Source organism: Acanthaster planci, linkage group LG17 (genome assembly GCF_054643075.1).
Source record: "Acanthaster planci isolate LZ-2023a linkage group LG17, COTS_SCS, whole genome shotgun sequence".
Taxonomy (NCBI): Eukaryota; Metazoa; Echinodermata; class Asteroidea; order Valvatida; family Acanthasteridae; genus Acanthaster; species Acanthaster planci.
Genome location: NC_141793.1, coordinates 12,950,806 through 12,966,193, shown reverse-complemented (window position 1 = coordinate 12,966,193; position 15,388 = coordinate 12,950,806). Strand labels below are relative to the sequence as shown.

The window sequence follows — 15,388 nt, the reverse complement described above, 5'->3', positions numbered from 1 at the left end:
TAAACGCGCATCTGATAACAAAGAGGGCGCTTTACTCACAATGCGCAGGCCGTGAGTGACACCAAAATTGTAAATAGAACCCCCAAAAAGACAAGAAAAGATGAAACAAAAAGGACAAAATTAAAATAAAAAAAACATGAATTGCTTAAAATTATCCATAAACATACACCTTGTGTAAACTCATGTCTATAAACAAACATTCAGCAGGGTCCAATCCAGGAATTTTTTACGGGAGGGAGCTGTATTTGTGGCTGTTGTTGAAGCATTTTAATTTCTGTTCACCGAACACGCAAATAAGACCTCGACAGGGTTTCTACATTTCAGATGGCTTGCAAACTTTAGACGTGGGTTTGAAAATATGCAATGATTGATCCCCCCCCCTCGGTGCCTGTTCGGTATTCTCACATGAATTTCCATTGCTATTTTCTTACGTCTTTTTTGGTTTCTTTTTTAATTTGCCTTTATGAAACTACAAAGGCCGATTTGGCCTTGCCGTCTTGTAAATAAACGAGTTATAAATAAACGAAGTTGCAAGGTGTCTAGAGTTCATCCGCACAAGTCATGTATGCTTTTATGACGTGATGACAGAAAGAAAACAGAAGAGCAACGCTGAATAACCCACAAATGATATGACACGATCGGTCGATTCGCACGATTGCCTCATTGCTCTGCGCAAATGGTCAACCCTTTCTGAAATCCGCAATTTGATTTCCCTTTTTGAAATATTTCACTCCCGCGGATGAGAAAGATGCGGAAGTTTAAAGTGACCATGTGCGTTTCCACGTTTCCAAGACATTATCACTGAAAGACAGAATACCCTGATTTTTGGACGTGTACGGTGTAGTACAACTGGGGAAGACGCCTTTCTATGATATCTTGGAAAGGGATAGATAACTAGGAAAAACGTCTTTCCCATTTATGATATTACGGAAAGACGCCATTCTTAGCTAGAACATTCCGGAAAGACATCTTTCCAAGATAGTATATCACAGACAAACACTTTACAGCAGCTGAAGTTCAAGTGATCATGACTAAGACAAGATATCGTGGAAAGACGTCTTTCATAGAAACCATTTTAGAGAAACGTCTTTAACTTTAAGAGTAAATAGGGAAAGAGGCCTTTCTGAGATAGGATATCCGAGGAAGACGTCTTTCCGAGAAAAGACATCACGGAAGGACCCCCTGCTTAGATGCAGTATCAGGGAAGAACCTAGGAAAGACATATTCCGCCATTCCAAGAAAATATACTTTGGAACACTGGTCTGACACAACGCAGAATTAATTATATATAATTAGCAGAATTAATTGTACATCATGCTTAGAACATCGTTATCTCACTGCAGGATTAGGAACACTCCCTCTGACTATAGAGAAAGGACTGTTCTTTCTCTATGCTCTGACATAGTAAACCAGCCACGGTCCTATCGTGGCCCGAATAACATTCGGGGGCACTTTAGATTCTGACATGCATGTATGAGATCACTTGTAGTTTTTTCTTGAATAATTTTTCTGATCACAAATCAATATGGTAAGGGGCAGAACACAATGTCCATTATTATAAAGGTTAGCCGACAGACGGGGTTACAAAAACTATGATAAATCGGTAAGGTGTCTGTCCGTGAAGGCCTGTTCCCTGGTCCCTGTCACGGTCGAGCCTCGAGCGTTAAAGACCCAGGGAGGTCACGATAGCCAATCATTTACGGTACGTTCCAACTGTCCAATTATACGGGCATGATTACCGCTGGGGAGTGGGTGTGACAGATTGCCTGTCCCCCCCCCGTCCCAAGAAGTTCGATTGTGGTGTACAACTTTATTGGTATGGTAGTCTCAGTCTGTTCTTGCTTCATGCCCCCCCCCAAAAAAGGGGTATTAAGTATTGTATTCGGCTACTTTTAGAACCTCAATCCTATTCTAAACTACATACACCCACGAATCTGTGGTCCGAAATAATCCACAAAAATTGTGCACCATCGTTGTGCTAGAAATGTTCCAGCAAAAGGGTGTCCCTCTCCAAAATCCGCGAAACATCAAACTGTAGGGACTATATAGGTAGAAAATGCGTGTACAAAAGGCATTTGCCCGGGGTTGTGAGCGTTAACTGAATCTCCATTACCCTTCATATATAACTCCAGAAATGGTAACTGTTTATCTCCTGCGGACCACATGTTTATCTCGCTGTCGACGGGTAACAGCTTTCCCACACACAGAGAGACTAATTAACGGAAACAAAATGATCGCTCGTTAACTCGTTAACATTATTGCGTTATCGGCGAATCTGTTTTCGCTCTGCTGGTTTTAGGTAAGTAACAGGTGGTCATGCTTTCAGGAGACAGGCAAGATGGTTGGTTGGTGCGTTCCCTACTCCTGGAACGTCTCCATCCCACCTAGTGCACCAACAATTTGAGAGCTCCAACGAAGACACAGAAGACACCTATCACAAATCATCGCCCTTTGAAATTTCAAAATTAGAAATGTGTGGAATGCCATGACGTCATCACAGATTAAGGAGTTTGCCCTAAGGTTCAAATATGGAGTGACTGACAGTTGTTGCCAATCCGGTCTAACTCTTTCAGGGAAAGTGCAAAGAAATACATCTTAAGGCAGAAGGGTGACTATAGTAACCATTTTGATAACCTCAAGCCTTAGGCGGAACAACAGACTTGGATTTTTCTATGTGCCTATATACTTACTTGCTAGCTCACCTAGTCTGATGGCAGGTTTCTGTGTAGCTTCTAGGTTCAAGGTAAATACGGGGGCCATCATCGAGTCATCGTCAGCCTTACACGTTGGAGGGTAATGAGATTTACAGACGGTTGTTGACCGGGTTGGTGCCATGACTTCCCCGTTACCAGTCTAGGGAGGACGCTACGAATGGATTATCACTTAAATTTGGTTGGATTTGGAACGGCGCCATTTCCACTTCCACTAAAATCCCGCTAAGATATGTGAACTTAGTCCGACCATGGAACATGAGAACAAGGGTGGCGCATTCCGACTTAATTTTTAAAACTCTAAAGTAAATCATCGCGTAGACCATGTCTACGCATGGTCTACGCAAAGGACCAATGCGGGTGAGACATTATATAAGATGTATTTGCGTGCTGCATGGCGCTTTATGCTTGTAACCATGGAGAATTAATTAAAGCCTAAGGATTGATATTGCTCTATGCTTCAAAGTTCAATCATGTTGTATTCATATGGCACTCCGGTCTTCCATTAACACTTATTTACTTATGTTAACTCTCGATCTCTGTATACGCCATTCGGAATGGTTAGGCCAAAGGATAAAGGCGCCCCCACTCAAGATGGCATTCTTGACATACATTACCGAGTAACATTAACAAAACCCTCCCCACGTATTCCACCGTTTTAGTTAGACCATGGAAAATAGCTCCATGATTGGACCACAGTTTGGCATCATAGTGAACACGGTGGAGAATGACGTTTTTGCGGGTAAGGGATGAAACCAAACCACAACCATGCTGCAACCAATTATCCCGATTCTCCATGCTCGCACGATGTCATACTCATCAACATGTCGTCATGTTCGAGACGGTATTTTTTTTTCAATATTAATGCTCAAAAATAAAAACTAAATCACTCAAGTTCACATGGAGTAGCAGTATCCAATAACACTGTAACCTCTCTTTCAGCCAATTCCACCTGCAAGCAAATCTTTCGTTATTTCATAATTTTGAGTTAGTCACATTTAATCACAACAAACAGGTTAACTGTAATGGTTAAAGAGGTACCTGCCTTACCTTCGCAATCACTTCACTCACTCGAAATAAATCTCTTGCTCTCCTTCCTTATCCACGGTAAGTTAAAATTCACAAACCTTCAACTAGAGGCACGTTGTAGAGGTGTGTTACTTTTCAATTCGATACAGTACATGGGCTTCTCATCCGAGCTTGACGAACAGCGATAAATTTCGATATATTTCGGTCGCAGTCCTCGGTACATCGATACTGCAGATTTCCACATGCAGCTAGCTGCCTAGATTAACACAAATCGTAGGAGCCGTCCTCTAGAGATTTTGGTGACAACACTGCCACCCGCCGATGAGAGCCAGCCATTGGCCGAAATACTTGCTGACATTACCTCATTATGCACGAGAAAAGCAAGTGAGAACCAGTCACTGTTCCAGTTTCTTCGACGTCATAATGCATATTCATGAAGCGCGTAAAAATGTGCAGTTATCGTGACTCAATATTCATTAGGACCTGAAATCCAAGATTCAGCACACGTGAACTGCCTCCGTGGTGTAATGACGTATTTTGCATGTGGGTAGCTGTTTCTATTTATGATTTTTTTTCCGGAAGCAGTCGGTACGAAGTTGGCAAGAGACACAACATCCGTGATAAAAAACCATCAAGAGCAGAGTAACTGTGGAAAGCCAGGGTGGTATAATTGCAAAAAAAAATCTCCTGATTCAGTCCTTAGAAAAGAATGTAAAACCCACTCTTTAATGACGCGAGGAGGGTACTTTAGCCTTGTTTGAGCCAAAATCAACATATACAATCTGAATCTGAAAAGGTCTTGTATGTTATGAATTGCATGCTTCGCCTGAAGTAAGTTTGCTTCCTGCCGACGCGGATCCAATAGAGGGAGCTGTTGACAATTTTTGGTTTCGTCTCTTTCGCCTAGCCTAGAGGGCAGTGTTTCATGAAGTTTAGGACCCTGCTTCGAGACCGTCCTGCTCAGGCCACCTCCAGTGAATCTACTACAGGGACATCAACTTGTCCATTGTCTGACCATTGACCAACATAGGGACTATCTTTCTTTATCCCCTGAAAATATATATTTGAAATTTATGTTATGACGGGGACGATCCCGGTAGACGAAGCCAGATTTAGAAAAAGGTCATAGCCAAGAACCGAACTGAACCTTTCTGAAACCTCGACAATGTCTCAAATTTGCCCCTCCTTTGAATTCAAACCTTTTTGTTGCGTTTAGTCATCAAAATGCAAGTCACGTTAAATGCAAAACTGTTGAGTAAAGTTGAAATAAGGAGTCAAAATCTACATTGTAGATTTTTTTTCACATACAGTTTGTGTGTGGTGCCATTGGAAAGAAAATTATCCGATGTGACAGCAGTCCTGTTAATTTGTTTAATCCTCATTGACCCTGTTCCTGTAAAAAATCTGACCCATGAAGAAAATCCTCCCCAGTACGACCTGGGCTGGGTTACAGTATACTTTCACGGATCGCTAGTTTAGAAGAGATCCCGGACAAAGCAATGGAACAATAGAAGGCATAGCTTTGAGTACACAGCTACAGCGACGAGAAAGCTTGTTGATATCCTGTGCAGTTGCAACATACCAACTGTTCCATTTCTCCATGTCCCAGAGAATCCCTCGAAAAACCTACACCCGGCGTGTCGGATGTCACGACGGTCCAGTACCGGCAAGACCCAATTTTTCAGGATAACATGCCTCCTCCTTCGTATTTTCCTCGGGAGAATCGGCGGGCTGCAACGATCAGTCAGCATGGAGTTTTTCTCGAGGAGGTGAGACTTCAAGGAACGCCTCGTGTCTACATAGGTCCTTTCAAACGCCGGCAGCCTGTGTGTGTCCGGCTGTCAAACTCAAAGGTAGGCCTGCATGAAGTTGGACTCTCATTTTTGCGCAAAATGGAAAGAGTTTCATCTGTGAACATCACTTGACACGCTGTGCAGAAACCCTATGAGAATGGGCTGAAAGCGTCTATGTCCGGGTAAACTCGTCAATATTTTCCCCCTTAAATTTGACATTCCAGAACATGTTTTCACTCTCTGGTGGTTGATACACCACCTTAGAAAAAAATTTGTGATGTCCGTTTGTGAAACTCTTTGTACCTTAAGAGAAATGTGACGAATTTCCTCCGATTTACACCTCACAGAATCACCAAAAATCTGCAAAAATTAGATTCACCCCAAGAAATAGCCACAAAACATGCACATTGTCCATATCTGTGGACTAGAGTTTGGGTAATTTAATTTACTTAATATTCTTTTAATCCTCCACAGCTATGCTATCAGATCCCACTGAAGAGAATCCTCAATCCAAGGAATTTCGTCTACTTGGTGTTGGGTTGTTTTGTTTTTGTCATATTGGCAAATGGTAAGTACATGTACTTGACCAATCAATCTGTACATTGTCTCAATTTTGCTCAGTCAATCATATCTGTGTGATAGTTCCCAGAAGCTGGACATAGAGTGTCGTTTATATCCGACAGGTCACTGACTACAACGCAAATGTTGAAATGCTTGGGATGTAGCGTACTGAGATGATGTTTCTATGGCTTTGAATAAGGATTAGTTAGTCTGGAAAATGATCTTGATGAGAATAAATTTAAAGTTCCAATGGTACAAAAGCCTGTAGATGAAATGATGACGTGTTTGCAGTGTCCAAGTTTTTCATTGCAAAGGGTTTGTCATGAGTAGCAATCACTGCTAAAATTTGTTAAGCCATTCACCGCACTTTAAGCCTAACAGTCCCAAATCCTCCAATTTCAATACGATTTTACATACACCCTAGGGGGTTAGGGTTAATGAAGTGGACTTAGCAGGTCCGCACAGTATTGCCCACTAATGCTTTGGATGCAGAGGTGATTCTGCCTCAAGCAGAAATAACCCTCAGCGATTGAAAGGATCAGTGTTGGTCGGAAGTGTTCATTTTGCTGGTAGCTACGTGCCCGTAGCACGTGCATAATCTCACAGTTGTTTGTGAACCAGTGAATTGCATTTCGGACCAAAGGAGCGTTAATCACAAGGAAAATTGCGCCCTCTCTTGGTCCAGCTCGAGGCTCATAGAGTTTGACCTGAGACAAACAATGTGGTTGCATCTGTTCTGATTGCATTAGCTGCATTTCGCCGTCTGAACATCTGTTCACACTGAAAAACAATACAGCAGCCTCTGAGTAGCCAGAAATCCCACGTTAGAGTATCTGTAATGTGGTCACGATCGATGTATCTTTGGTGATAATCATAATTTCGTTCATTTTATATCCTAGCGCGTTTGAGAAAGTCTGTCATTACTGTAAACAACCAGCTGCGACCAGTGAAGGAACTAATCGAAAGATCACATGACGGCCTACGTCACAACGCCTTACAGCCATTGGCTCAGGACAACCAGCCTTTGTCGAATGCATCGCGGTTGGGAATGGCATACAGTCCGCGAAACGACTCGACGAGATGGCCATTGACGAAACCAGGTCAAGCATTATCCAATCACACAGCCCGGAACGACTCCTCGACGCAGCCATTGGCCAAACCGGGTTCAGCCTCATCCAATCATGAAGCCGGACCATCAGGCAAGCAGCCAAGAGTCGTCCTTTTGGTCACTAATCAAGGCTTTGTGGATTTCACCGAGAACTTGATGCGAAGCATGGAGAGAGCCAGCTCCCATCCCAACATTACCATAATTACCGAGGATCAGGCATCATTTACCAATTTCTCCATTCGCCAACCAAGAGTGCACGTTATAAAAACACCAGATTTAAAGAGCGTGCCTGAGAAGCAAGACGCTTTTGATTTTGGTGTCAAAGGTTACGTGCAATTGATCAACCGGAGGCCAGGTTATGTTCTAGGTTTCTTACAGAAGGGTTTTGAGGTCTTTTTTGTCGACAGTGACTCTTTCTGGTTTAAGGACCCATTTCCTTACTTCCAAGGCGACTTCGATGTCGCTTACCCAAAAGACGCTCCCTGGGCTTACAACGCGGGTATTGGGTTCTACAAACCCACGGCAGCCTCCATCAGATTCCTTAAACACTGGATACAAACCATGGCAACCCAGGCCAAAACGAAGAAGCCCCAAATTGACCAGTTTGTCATGAATTCTATCATACGTTCCAGACGAATTCGAGGTCTTCGTGTCAGGCACTTGAAAGACATCAACTTTCCTTGTGCCAAATACTACTCGAAGACACAGAAATGCGACAATTACACAACCGATACGGTCCTTGTTCACGCTGCTTATTTGGCGGGACATGAGCTGAAGAAAACTATGTTTGAGCAATGCAAGCTCTGGCTCTTGTAGAAAAGAATAAATCATAATGGCTTTTGGATTTTAGTAAAATAGCATATTCTAGTATCACACGACCACTGTATTCACTTGCCATTGAGTCCTGATATGCAGTAAGACACGTTCGTAACAGAAGAAATAGCCAATGGCTTCTGCAGGTTCGTGTGTTCTTGCCAGCCATAGCCGGTTCATCGCACGCGGCTTCGATGTCCCCTCTCCCCACGGACATGAATCACTCATTAGAGTCGTCGAAATTACTGCTCGATATACCGAGACTTTATTCTCAAAGAATTTTTGCTCGTTACTTGTTACAAATTTTAGCAAAGGGGCAAAGAATATGCTGTAGTTTATTTTATGACGATGCGACAGTTGTTATGGTTAGTTTTCATTTTTTTTAAAAAAACGTTTTCATTTCTTTTTTATATTAAGCGTTGCACTCGGCTTAACACACCGTTTGTATATTTTTCATGGTTGGTTTTTAATGGAATTTTTTTCAATGATCCTTACATAGGACCTTGTAATTTCCTTTTATGTAGGTAATGTGCCTGAGCTCGATCAGCTATAGTTTTGTCCAGTTCTTTTCAACCTGTTTTTTTTTTGGGGGGGGGGGTTCTGGGAAATGATTCCTCAAAAATAAAATGTAACGTCGTTATGATGTCCTTCCATATTCTTATGAATTGTTTTATTTTTTCTCATTTTGTCGTACTTTTCAACCGATTTTCTAAATTCAATAAGGGACATGACTACCTTCGAAGTTCTGTGTGTAAGACCTTGGATACGTTCTGTTGATGTACAGCATTTTGAAAATTTTCCCTGAAGGTATGAAGGTAATTCTTAAAGTGTGGCTGCAATGAACGTTTATTCAGACACAACTTGGTTTGTAATTTTTGGACTTTTCTTCAGTTAATGAGAAAAATTTGACACCTCTGTTATGTTAAACGCGTTGAACGTGCACTTTTTTAAGCACTTAAAATTATCTATGCCTTCCAGGAAACTGCAAATTTTTTAAGTAGTAGTTTTTGTGCACTAACCAACGTTACCTTGAGGTTTTCTTCCAGGGATGGGATGGCACGCAGTTTTGCTCGTTAATATGGAAATATCATTAACATAAAACCAAAAAGTAGCCGAACATTCTTTGGAATGGTGGAACAAAATTTGAAAATGAGGTTTCCTTGGACAAACTGAAGCATGTTGAAGTTTGTGTCTGGAACATTTCCATTACATCTACCCTTTAATACACATAAGGCAGTAGCCTATTTTGATCATCACCGGTACTGATAGGTTCACTTGGCAAGTACACGAATAGTCAAACATTATGTTGTGATAATGCTACCACATGGTGTGTATTGTTTATATTGGGTTGTTTTCGTCATGTGAATATTTCTTTAAAAGTACAATGTACATGGCGCCGTTATAGTGAGGTGCTTACAGAGAGAGTAGCGTAACTCCACTCATCCACGAGGGCCCGTCATGGACAGGAATTCTTGCTGAACTTATCTTTTAATGCATAGAAATGCTGGTGCTTTTTATACGCATTCATGCGCTACTTTCGTCGCCTAAAGTGAATTTCCCTGTACCGCAATTTTTGCGGAAATAATGACCGTCGTGCATGTGACTAGCTCTCGGCCAATCAAGATACAAAACCCGTTGTCGACGCATCGTAATGGCGATTAGGGCCATATGAGGAAACGCGGACACATTTCCTGATCCAAAAAGCAATCCAACCCCGAAAATCTCTTCTCCAAAGTTTTATTACTGGGCCTGAATTAGCAGAGTCGGTAGAAGACAAACATGCCTCCTCCCCTGGAGATTCAACACGCCGCAACGACTGTTAAGCATGTGGTTATCATGAAGAAAGTCGAACTACGAGAAAGGCCTCGTGTGTACGTACGCTCTTCCACTCGCCAGTTGCCCGTGTCTGTCCGGCTGTCGCAGGTACATGTAGATGAAATTGGGTTCATCTTTTGGCATGATATTACCAATATTTGCAACTTTTCTGACTTTTTGCTAATATTCCATCATAAAAATTCGAATCAACAATGAGAACAACCAGGTCTTTGTTGTGGATTGATTTATTGTTTATAATAAATAAGTACCGGGTGATGTCGCCGACCACAGTGATGTGATGTGTCACAAAGTTTGGTGACTCGAGTCGAGTCATTCAGTCAAGAAATCGAATCGAACCACTTTGTGCAGTCGAGTCAAGTCAAATACCGAGCTCGAGTCAATTTGAGTCAAAAATTTTAAAACAAAATACAATAAAGAGACAACTACATGTAAGTCATACTTTGGTATTTTTTTTTCATTTAGACATACTGAAAATAAATTAAGGTGACAGGTATATAACCAACTAAAAGTTTGCTTTTAATTTTTTGAGACTCGAATCTTATAAGCTTGTACTCGAGTCGAGTCTCCATGAAAGATTCAAGTCGAGTCCTTTTGTCACTGAAACTCGAGTTGAGTCAAGTCATTTACACGTTGGGACTCTAGCCGAGTCGAGTGGCTAAAAATTGTGACTCGAGTCGGACTTGAGTCGAGTATTTGACTAGAGTCAGTACAACTCTGCCGACATATTGTACAAACTAAGCACAATTTTACACAACACTTGAGGAGAGTCTGGGTTAATTTTCCAAAGTTAATTACTTTATTTTACCTGAATATTTGTACATTTTCATCCACAGCTATGCTATCAGCCAGTAGTGAAAAGCCTTCTGCAATCGACAGCTTTCGTCTATTTGGTATTAGGTTGTTTAGTTTTTTTCATATTTGCAAATGGTAAGTACTTAACAAATTGAAACTTACTCAGTAAAATCATCCATGAAAAACCTGCAGTACCGTCATGAAAACAAACCTTCAGAAGAGAACTCTTTATTACAGATCGCTCATACCCTGTGACAATTCACTGACTGAAATGGGTCATTTCAAACATCCTACTAAGTTAACCGGCTCAGATTTTCTTGAAAAAAATTTTTTTTAAATACCGTACAATATCGAATACAGGAAAATGGAATTTCGGTTTTTCATCTGTAATTGTCTTCTCGATAGCTCCTGACACCCTTTGAAAATGTGGGGGCGTTACCAATTGTCGGCCTCCATTTATCGCTTGTATGCTTTGGTAGCATTTTGTAATCCTTAACATTGAGTTTCTAGTAAGGGTAGATTGCTGACATTCGTGGAGCAGGTTAGCTTATTCAACCCGTAATATTTTTAGATTTGACGACCGTGCCCACCAACATTCTTCTATTATGCAGCGCACAAACATATGCACGAAAGGTTACAGGCTTCAAGCTTCCGTGTTCAGTTACGTTGTTCAATCACGATTTCATTTCGCACAAATGAAGGACCACACAAAATGCAAAAGCAACAAAGCGATGTATTATGCCCGGCGCACGGCGTCCGGGGGGAGGGCTCGCCAGACAGATGTCGGTAGGTTTTTTTTTTTATTTAACTTCCCCCATACGATATTGGAAATAACTTGCCTGTCTATAGCGTATTTGTAAAGACATATTTGACTGACATGACGGCCGAGTTTCATAGTTTATATAACTGTTCATGAGAGTAGTTTCCTAACGGCCTGATTACCAGCACTAACTGCTATGACAATGTTCCTTAAATATGTAAAAATAAACCAGGGAAGACAACTTGCATTTACCGACCATCTTTGCACTGCAGGTAGACGTTTTCCCGACCTATTCCAGCCAAAATAGCGTTCACTTTCATTAATTAACGTGTGTGTCCAAATTCTTACAAGTTTTTCGATGTTGTTCGTACTAAGGTTTATTTCACAACTGCTAAGTTTACTTTCCTTAGTCGTATTTTTCCCTTCTTTGTTTATTAAAATCAAATCATTACCAGCTTTTTCCTCCAGGTTAGTGAAGTGGACATATGAAAATTCCACCTAGCCTCTCGACAGTGATTTGTTCACTGATAATGGTTGTTCAGAATCAACCATTATCGGGAAGTAAAAACTCGCCCTTAAAAACTGAATAAGTCGCTATTTGCCGTGCTGAGCGTGGAGTCATTCAGAAAATTGATACTCAAACTTCGTTTCAAAGCTACTACGGTTTGCTGAGATCCACAGTTACAGTATCAAGTGATTGAGTTGCAGTAATATGATTTTTGAGGATTGAGGGAGGTTAGGGTTAATCATTAGCAGTAATCATATCTGTCTCTTTTTTGTAACTCTAGCGGATTTGAGCAAATCAGCCGTTCCTGCAAAACACCAGCTGCCACCAAAAAGAGAGCAATTCGAAAGCTCACGTGACAGCCTACATCACAATTCATCACGGCCATTAGCTGCGAGTAACCAGTCTTTATCAAAATCCCGAAACGACTCAACGAGATGGCCAGGTCAAGCATTTTCCAATCACAAAGCCTGGAAAGACTCCTTGAGGCAGCCATTGGCCAAGCCAGGTTCAGCCTCATCCAGTCACGAAGCCCGACCATCTAGTGAGCCGCCTAGAATCGTTCTATTGGTCACTAATCAAGGCTTTGAGGATTTCACCGAGAATTTGCTGCGAAGCATAAAGAAGGCCGGCTCCCGTCCCAACATTACCATAATCACCGAGGATCAGGCATCATTTAACAATCTCACCGCTCGCCAGCCTGGAGTGCACATTATCAAGGCGCCAGATTTAACGAACATGCCCGAAAAACAAGAGGCTTTTGATTTCGGTGTCAAGGGTTACGTGAAATTGGTCAACCGGAGGCCTGGACACATTTTGGGTTTCTTACAGAAGGGTTTTGAGGTGTTTTCCGTGGACAGCGACTCCTACTGGTTTAAGGACCCATTTCCTTACTTCCAAGGCGACTTCGATGTCGCCTATCCAAAGGACGTTCCCTGGGCTTACAACGCGGGTATTGGATTCTACAAACCCACGGCAGCCTCCATCAAATTCCTTAAACACTGGATACAAATCATGGCAACCCAGGCAAAAATGAAGAAGCCTCAACTTGACCAACGTGTCATGAACACCATCATAAGTTCTAGACGAATTCGAGGTCTTCGTGTCAGGCACTTGAAAGACATCAACTTTCCTTGTGCCAAATACTACTCGAAGACACAGAAATGCGACAATTACACAACCGATACAGTCCTTGTTCACGCTGCTTATTTGGCGGGACATGAGCTGAAGAAAACTATGTTCGAGCAATGCAAGCTCTGGCTCTTGTAGAAAAAAAAGGACTACCCGAGAACTTGCCCATTATCCGTATGTCATGTGTCACAATAATGAAATGTTATTTTTATGAAGATTTCAGTCATGAAAGCAAGTGGAGCTAAATCCTGGTTTTGGTTAAGATATGGGTATCAGTCACGGCCGTAACGCCAATTGATGGAACAGAGCGACTGTATACATCTGTGAGAACTGGCTACAACCAGCAGGCTGTGACTTCCGTATCTGCCTGGAGCAGTAGCACCCCCTCATCGGTGGGAAGTGTTCATTTTTGGGTGGTAGTGACGCGACTGTAACACGTGCATTTCATATAATCGTCGTGAACCGGCGAAGAACAGTTCGCATCAACGGAGCCTCCATCGCTGAGAAAATTGCATCCTCTCTTGGTCCAGCTTGGAGCTCATAATGCTCGTGTTTTGCCTGAATAATTTGGACCCACTCCAGTAAGCAGTGTTGACAGTTTGCTTTCTAAACCTTCAGATCCCGAATATTTTGAGATATCTGTAGCCGCAAAGGTCATGTGACTAACTCCTCTCGTTCCCGAAATTTTCCGATTCCGCTGATTTCGGGGTGTACCTCGTTGCAGATTTCCCCGATAGTTTTCCACGAAAGTACCAATTCCTCGGTCTTTCTTGGTATCTCTGAGCAAATTGACCTCCACTTTTAGGCAACTTTGATCATGTTGACTGCTCAGAATCTAACGGACGTCGTGCCACCCGAGAAGAAGAAATAATCCTAACTTCTGCTTTCTCGATTCAGTTTCATAGCGCTGATTTAAGTTGAGGCTTGATGTGATTCTCAGAGACCAGAGCGGTAAGCACATCAGACAAGCTTGACCCTGCAGGAAGAAATGTTGCTTTAATCAGGGTCATACAATAGCACTCTGCGAGGCGCATGCAAATGTAAGATAATGTGAATTGTGAGATTATGCTTAAAGGGTAGTTGCAATAAATTTGTTTTAAACAAACCTTCAGAATGCACCTTTGTGTCTCAGATGACCTCATTTTCAACTTCTCAACTTATTTTCAACAATATTTCCAAGGGTATTTTGTTTCCCTGTTTAGTTTTTATGCTAATTAGAATTTCCACATTCATGAGCAAAATTGTGATGTCCTCCCAGGATTAAAGCCTAAATATTTCATTGGTTATAATTGTACACAAAAAATGCATTTTTGTAGATTTTTCTGGAGTGAACATCTCTGCTTTGCTAATTCATTGTCGTTTTTGTGCATATCAATAAGTGAGCATCAATGCTTTTCTCAGAAATGTTTTCAGTGAGTAAATTGGGGAGTCAGGTTGGCGTAGTACTTCGTCTCTTATCTTCCACCTCTGCAGCCCAGGTTCCATTCCCGGTTCGGTCTACATGTGGATTGAGTTTTCAGTCCCTGCCTGACTCTGTGGGTTTTACCCAGAATATTCCTCTGGGGTTTTCCTCCCACATCTAAAACTGTACCTGCTTCTCACTGTTTCCTCTCTACAGATTTCTTCAGGCTTACTGGCTACAGTGCCCAGGAAAGTTTTGAAAAATCTTTGGTTTCATTACCAGGAAGACTTAATAATTCTGGGTTCATAATTTAAAAGAAAAACCTGTGCAATAAACCACGTCTTCCCTGGGTGACATCACAGCAACAGCGCCCTCGTTTCTCCAGGAAAGCATGGATAATTTTAATTGTTTAAAAAAGTGCACCTTTCGGTGCATCAAACCAAATGGAAGTCTTCATACACAGAAGAAGAGTAAACAAAGTTGTAGAAATTTGTGTCTATGAAAATTCATTGCGGCTACCGTTTAACATATAAAGCACAGCTTTTAAGCACAGCTTTCGTGCTGTTTAGTAGTGCTGTGAAATTGGCCCTGCCTGGTGTCTAAAACGGAAATTTAATTTTGCCTACTTATGCTTTTTTATTGTAGTTAACTGTATACATTTGCCTTAGGCATTGGTAATCTCTGTATTGTCAAAATTAACTTCACAGTTTACACAGATTTCCTAAGATAATTAAGACCCAGATGTTTAAAGATGAATTTCTTAGTTAAACAAGAATTTTTATCAACCGCAAGGTGATAAAAGTCTCCTTAATACCCAGTTGTTTAGAGAGGGATTTCTCAGTAAATCATGATTGTTTGTTCATAAATTCCCAGACCTGTTTGATTCATTAGCTGAATGATTGTAATAACTTAGGCATTTATAAAGCGTTCTTACACCAACTGGTATT

At 41.6% G+C, this 15,388-nt stretch overlaps 3 protein-coding genes across 3 annotated transcripts in view; 2 read left to right on the top strand and 1 right to left on the bottom strand.

Annotated features, from left to right (window-relative positions):
* The window catches only part of LOC110973573 (partitioning defective 3 homolog), a 73,792-nt gene extending 69,797 nt beyond the window's left edge, over positions 1-3,995 (bottom strand). The window contains exon 1 of the mRNA XM_022224479.2: positions 3,762-3,995. The gene's annotated coding sequence lies outside the window, so the exon portion shown is untranslated. The remainder of the gene's footprint in view (positions 1-3,761) is intronic.
* Positions 3,996-5,170: 1,175 nt separating this feature from the next.
* Positions 5,171-8,668, top strand: LOC110973535 (uncharacterized). Its single transcript, XM_022224417.2, has 3 exons — positions 5,171-5,593; positions 6,008-6,101; positions 6,994-8,668. Exons 1-3 carry the CDS (start codon positions 5,432-5,434, stop codon positions 8,016-8,018), a joined length of 1,281 nt encoding a protein of 426 aa, XP_022080109.2. The 5' UTR covers positions 5,171-5,431; the 3' UTR covers positions 8,019-8,668.
* Positions 8,669-8,808: 140 nt separating this feature from the next.
* Positions 8,809-15,307, top strand: LOC147796366 (uncharacterized). The gene is made up of 3 exons (XM_087148317.1): positions 8,809-9,938; positions 10,685-10,778; positions 12,192-15,307. Exons 1-3 carry the CDS (start codon positions 9,795-9,797, stop codon positions 13,175-13,177), a joined length of 1,224 nt encoding a protein of 407 aa, XP_087004443.1. The 5' UTR covers positions 8,809-9,794; the 3' UTR covers positions 13,178-15,307.
* The last annotated feature ends 81 nt before the right edge of the window (positions 15,308-15,388 follow it).